The sequence below is a fragment of the Chinchilla lanigera genome, unplaced genomic scaffold (assembly GCF_000276665.1).
Source record: "Chinchilla lanigera isolate Chin_1 unplaced genomic scaffold, ChiLan1.0 scaffold00030, whole genome shotgun sequence".
NCBI classification, from domain to species: domain Eukaryota; kingdom Metazoa; phylum Chordata; class Mammalia; order Rodentia; family Chinchillidae; genus Chinchilla; species Chinchilla lanigera.
Window position 1 is genome coordinate 467,699 of NW_004955431.1, and position 7,109 is coordinate 474,807.

The 7,109-nt window shown below is 39.8% G+C and overlaps 1 protein-coding gene across 1 annotated transcript in view; it reads left to right on the top strand.

Annotated features, from left to right (window-relative positions):
* The window catches only part of Lrch1 (leucine-rich repeats and calponin homology (CH) domain containing 1), a 96,694-nt gene that overhangs the window by 63,124 nt on the left and 26,461 nt on the right, over window positions 1–7,109 (top strand). The window contains exon 17 of the mRNA XM_013515721.1: window positions 1,333–1,442. Coding sequence (XP_013371175.1) covers window positions 1,333–1,442 — 110 coding nt within the window. The remainder of the gene's footprint in view (window positions 1–1,332; window positions 1,443–7,109) is intronic.

Here is a 7,109-nt window from a genome sequence, read left to right on the forward strand (position 1 = left end):
AATCTTTATGAGGATAGAGTAAAAGTTGCATGCTCTTCTTTGACACCACTGTTCAAATTATAGTGGTGGAAACTACTATGATTACAATTTGCCAGTGCAACTTTCTATGTGGTACTGTACTGATTTTAATACTGGCATTCTTTGCCCAAAATTTCCTGAAGGTCTCTCCATACTCCCTAATCTGAAAATCTACAGGATAGAAGATTCAAACATAGCTCTTTGCTCCCTCTTGTATGCATGGAAATTTGACAATCTAGGATGAAAATCTCTAAGAACAAAAAGAATCAGGTTTAAATCTTCTTTGGGATTTGTATCTTTAAAAATCAATTAAAACAAAATTTTTTTTTGCCTTCTTGATTGGTCTTTGAAAGATGTTATCCTCTAGAAGTTTTGTTACTATGTGCGGAATACTTGGAATTGAATCTTCCCATGCATAGGCAAGGCAAATGCCCTACTTCTGAACTACATCCCCACCCAAGAGAACATTTGGAGGTTTTTGTTAGGTTGGATTTGGTTTGATTTTGGTTTTCTGTACTGGAAATTGAATGTAGAGCCTTTGCACTGAATTACATCAATAACCCTTTTTATTTTTTATTTTTAGACAGGGCCACGCTATTTACCAAGTTGCCCCGGCTGTCCTCAAACTTTCAGTCATCCTGCCTCAGCCTCCCAGAGTGGTGGGATTACAGGAATATACCTTAATACCTGCAGGAGGAAGCATTGTCATTAATTACTATTCTACGATGTTATAACTTTAAGGAACTAAATAAAACCAGTGATGATTTCTTAAATTACCTCTAATTCTACCAGATTTCCTGAAAGTAGTCTGTGTAATCTCTCCAGAGCTGGCTTCTTGGGTACCTGGTTATTGACATGATAGAAGGTAGAATTTTTCCACTCCACACTCCAATTTGGAATCCTCTGTATCATCACTTAGCTTTTGCCCATGCTTACAAAAAATGTTATCCTAGCAAAAACATTAACCTACACTTAATTTTAACATGCAAAGCAATTTTTGGATCTTCTTAAGATAAATCATCTGAATTTAATGAAGGAATTTTAGTGTAAATTGAAACTTAGAAAGAAGACAGTGGAAAAACAAGAGAGGCAGGGTATCTGTCCAAGAAGTGGCCTATAACATTCTCCACAATAACTCGGACACTTCCCTCGTCTCAGGTTATTGCCACCAGGAATTTCTTTGCTTTGTGAGTGGTAAACAAATTATTTGGGATGAATAAAGAGATTATTTGTTTAATTTAAATATGAACAACCCTGTGTTAGGCAACTTGTGCAAGACCAAACCTAAAGGATTTTGTTCCATTTCTGTTACAGTGTTTCTAAGACCTCAAAGAAACCTGGAATCTATAGACCCGCAATTTACTATTCGGAGAAAAATGGAACAGTTACGAGAAGAAAAAGAGCTGGTGGAACAGCTCCGTGAGGTACTCAAAAAATGCTATGTGACGCAATGATAGCTTTCGGAGTGGAAGCAACGTTTTATATTTTTAAAAAACAGACTTTGAAGCATTGCAAATGATGTTAGTTTCAAACCTAGTTAGGTCACGTACTGACTGACATTGGAGTCACTTAATAATCCTGTATTTCGGTTTCTTCATGCACTGAAAATAATTTTAATCTACCTTAATGGGGTCTTGTGAAAAACACTAGAGGCTATAAGCAGAAATAGTACATATGTATAAATGCTGACATTATTTCAGTTCTGGTATACTTTAAATAACACACTATCATTTATTTACTTAATATTAATATTTCACTAATTTAAGGATATGTGTAGTTCTCCTCACTTTATATCCCATGCTGGCCAGGGCTTTTGTGTTAATCACTTCACAGCAGACTGAGTTCCTCCTAAGGATAGAGTCTGACAGTGGCTGCTGTTGACAGTTTTAATCTTGGTTATGGCATGGACTAGGACTGTCCAGTTCTTATTGCATGTTTAGTTCCTGGTGGGTACTCTGTAGGTATCTGTGTGCCCTCACAGTCTTTCTGTCTAGTTAAGAAGATTACACCTGCAAGGTAAAACCCCACAAAGGTCCATTTCCAAGGAAGAAGACATTGGTAATTGTAACTAAAGGCAGCACATGTTGAATTACAACTTTCGTTCTTTATATTCAAAGCAAAGTCCCAAAGCTATGACTCAGAGAGAATAAAGAAAGCTTCTTCTCCAGGTCTCCTTTCACCACTCTCTTCCAAGTGTCATTGTGAGTGATGCACATAGGTGAAAACAAAAATGCCCTTGCTGTTAAGAAGCCTGTAGACCATCAGAGATAATAAATAAGGAAAAAAAAGAAACAGGTACACAATGTCAAATAGCAATGGAACCTATCAAGGTATAATGCATCCTATCAATAAAATTTAAATTAAATTATTGTAGGTCAGCATGTCTGTTATTGCAGACTGTACTTCATACATGGTTTAGCAGGAAGTCAGGAGGAAAGAATTTTAGAAACAAACATTTAATAAGGTCTTCCCACCACATTAAGTCATTGGGGTAGATTCATAAGCACAAGGGGAAAGTCATATCTGTCATTTGCCAAAAGGTTTTAAATGTGCTGTAAACTTGGAAGATAAACTTTTCAGGATATGTAAAAATAAGATTAAAGTTAAAGTAGGTCCCTTAAAGAGTAATACCTCACAGTTTTATCTAAAACTTGAGTCATACTACTTATTTATGTTTTAATTTAGTGACATAAAACTAGAAAATGAAGAAGTGCCTAAAAATTAGGTGTCTATAACACAGGGCAGTTCTGAAAGAGATTTATATAACCCTATTATATGCACTGTTTTTCAAGTTTTCATTTATTACAAATCACCAGATTAAGCTATCCATTCTTAGGTGATTCTCCACTTAAAAAGAGCTTCTGTTGCAAACCAGAAGGTTTTCTTCAAGATTTTAAAATCAACTTCTCTACTTCTTCATCTAAGAAGATTGAATAAATGTATTTTCCTACTGCTCCCCTCAAACCTTTATGCAGTGTATATAAAACCAACATTTGAACACTCTGAAAGAACAGAGAAGACAACCTGGCTCAGGACTTCAGGAACAGTGTGGTAGTGAGCTCCATGGGCTTTCTTGTCCTTGGATATGTCAGACTTGGAGCTGAAGGAACTAGAAACACTAAAGGGCTCAAATTTTTTTAAAAAGAGAAAACCATAACAAAAGCCTGTTTCCTCTAGCCAGACAACCAGGAAATGGGCAGTCTGTCAAGACAGAAAATGTTTAAACAATAAATGCCCTGCTGTAGCTGAACACCAAAGAAAAGATTGGTGGTCCCACCCTCTCTACTCTAGCAAAGGCCAAGGAGGCTGGACTTGTGCCCTGCAGGGTGATGTTAGAGAAGGCAAAGCTGGAGCCAGAATTTCATACTCATACTAGTCAGCACCCCTCTGCTTCCACAGTGCCAATGAAGACCACCTGAAGAACCTGGATCTTCATCTCTCCCCAGCTGAAAGAAAATACACCCTTAGCCCAAACCCCTGACCACCTGAGACCAAGAGAAAAACCTAGACTTCTACATTAATCTGGCAGTAACTAGATGGAATTCTCCCTTCACTGCCAGAGTGACATCCAAAAATACAGACGGCTGAATGAAACAGGCTTTAATAGGCTCCAGAGTCTCACAACATAGCACAAAACAAAAAATGTTCAGGGTTCAATAGAAAATAATTCACCACATCCAGAACCAGGACAACTGCAAGCAAAATGAAAAATGAGAATTCACAGATGACTACCCTGACATGGCAGAGAAGTTACAAATTACTGACAAAAGGATTAAAGCAGCCATGCTAAAGTAACCATTAAGCAATGACAAACATGGTTGCAAGAAAGGAAAAGGTAGAACAACTCAGCAGAGAACTAGAACATCTCAGGCAAGCAAACAGAAGAACAGAAATAAAAGGAAGAAACAAATGGAAATTTAGAACTGAAAAGTACATCATCCAAAATAAAAAGCCTGGTGGATGGGCTCTACATCAGAAGAGAGAGACAAAGGAAAGAACTGGAATGGAGGTAACAACAGAAACAAAGAGAAATGATCCAATCTGAGTAGCAGAGAGAAAACAGACTGAAAATCTATGCACAGGTTGCAGGGAACTATGGGAGTATAAGAGGATCTAAACTCATATCCTGGGGCTTATTGTGGCACCTGCATCAGTCACCATTACCCAGCCACTGGGGGAGCATGAACTGGCTCCATGCCCCATGGTTATTGTGGGTTGTGCCTTAGTTTGGGTCATCACCAGCCAGCCTGCCTGGGAACTTACATCAATGCGCTGCACTCTGGACACTGTGAGTCACACTTGAGTTCAGGGCACCATTCCTCAGCCACCAGGGGAACTTGAACTGGTGCCCTGTGGCCCATGGTTACTGCGGGTTGTGGTACAAGTTAGTCTGGGTTGCCATTGCCCAGCCTCCGGGGGAGCACAAAATGGCATCCTGTGCCCCATGCTTATTGCGGCACCTGCATTAGTCAGGGTTGCCATTACCCAGCTTCTGGGAGACCACGAACTAGTGCCCCACGCCTCATGGTTATTGTGGGTATGCCTTAGTCTGGGTCATCATCAGCCAGCTGCCTGCGGAACTGATACCGATGCGCTGCATTCTGTGGACACTGTGAGTCATGCCTGAGTTCAGGGCACCATTCCCCTGCCACCAGGGCTCTAACTCAAACCGGTGCTCTGTGCCCTGAGGTTATTGTGGGTTGCAGTGCAAGTTAGTCTAGGTTGCCATTACCCTGCCACCAGGGAAACTCAGACTGGTGCCCTGCACTCCACAGACATTGTGGATCACACCTGAAGCCCCAGAAGCCTCAGGAGCCCTTAGTCATTTGCCTGGGGAACTCAGACAGGTGTTCCACATCCCACTGATATGGGCAGTCTGAGGCCCTGAAGAGACAGGTATGCTCCATCAGCCACCTGAGGACTCTGATCCAGCACCGCATGTTCCCCCAAAATTATAGGTCAGCCTGAGGCCCAGCTGCCCTCAGTCAACTGTTTGGAGACCCTGGTCACGAAGGCCAGCACTCTGTTGTCATCAGGGCACTCATCTGAGCTGGGCAGTCCAGAAACCTGGTGGGTCACCTCCTGCTGCCATCGTGGGGCAAGCCTGACAACCAAGGAAGCTAGGGGCCCTAGAGACTTTTTGGTGAGCTGCCTGGGGAGGGTGAGGCCCCAGCACTTCACCTCCAACATCCACAATGACAAGACAAGGGACCAAAGTGCAATCTCAGAACTCCACCCCAACCAGAACACGGGAATATAGGAGAACACAGAAGTCACATACCTGAAATCTCTGAAATAATCGCAACTGAAGTAAAGAAATAACTCCATCAGGCCATAGATGAAATCATATGAGAAATAATCTCTCAGGTAAAAAATAAAATGACAACAACAATGAAAGAATTGCCCGGCACATCTAAAGAGGACATATATAAAAAAATAGATGAGCATAGAAAAATAATGGAAACATTAACTGAACAATGTAGGAAGGAACTAGAATGCATGAAATGGATTCAAAGGGAGAACCAGGAAATCAAAACCTCCATCGAAAGCTGGCAAAACTGCTTGAATGAAGCAGAAGATAGACTATCAGATCTTGAAGACAGCACTGCAGCTAATGATTGTGAAAGGAAAGATCTCTTACAAATTACAAGGAACCAGGAAATAACAATTCAACAGCTGCAGGACTATGCAAAGAGAAGCAATGTAAGACTCATAGGCATCAAGGAAACAGCAGGAGTCAACATAAATGACATAAGAAGACTATTTGCAGAAGTAATACCAGAAAATTTCCCACATATGGAAAAAGAATCTGCCATACATTAAGTGAGGCATATAGAACTCCAACAAGCCATAATCAAAATAAAACTACACTCAGACATGTAATGATCGAGATCCCAGAAATCCAGCAGAAGGACAGAATATTAAAAGCTGTTAGAGAAAAGAAACAGATCACCTATAAAAGAAAGCCTGTCAGAATCATAGCAAATTTCTCAACACAAACCATCAAATCAAGAAGAGCTTGGATTGAAGTATTCCAGGTCCTGAAACAAAACAGCTTCCAACCAAGATTGATGTATCCTGCAAAACTATCCTTTAAATTTAATGGAGAAATAAAATATTTCCACAACAAAGAACATTTGAAGAACTTCATGAGCACCAAACCAACCCTACAAAGAGTACTAAAAGACATCCTGGAAAGACATAAAAATGACCACATTTTCAAGAAAAACTGTAGAAAGGAACCACCTACCACAGAAAGCAAAAACAGAGTAAAAGTAGGAAACCAATAGCAAGTCAATAACATGATAAAGGTAAACCAACACATATCAGTTATAACCATTAATGTAAATGGCCTCAGTTCACCAATCAAAAGAAGCAGACTGGCAGAGTGGATTAAGAAACAAAATCCAACAATATTCTGTATACAAGAAACATATTTAACTGAAAAGGAAACCCATAGACTGAAAGTCAAAGGTTGGAAAACAATTCTCCATGCCACAGGAAACCAGAAAAAAGCAGGCATAGCTATTCTGATTGCAGACAATGCAAACTTCAAACCAAGAACAATCAAAAAAGATAACGAAGGCCACTACATACTGGTTAAGGGAAAACTTCATGAGGAAGAGATAGCAATCATAAATATGTATTCATCCAACATGGGGGCACCCAAATGTACAGGACAAACCTTAATAGACATGAAAAACCAAATAACTGATAACACTATTATAATGGGGGACCTTAACTTGCCATTGATACAAAGAGATAGGTCAACTGGACAAATAATCAGCAAAGAAATAATAGAACTGCACAAAACTTATGAACAAATGGACTTAGTAGATGTTTACAGAGTGTTCCACCCCACAACATCAGATACACATTCTTCTCAACTGCACATGGGACATTCTCTAAAATAGACCACATACTAACCCATAGAAAGTACTTAACTAAATGCAAACAAATTGAAATTTATCCCATGCATACTATCTGACCATAGTACAATGAAATTGGAAATCAGTGACAAAAGGAAACACATAAACTCCATAAACACATGGATGTTAAATAACAGCCTCCTGAACAACCAGTGAGGCACA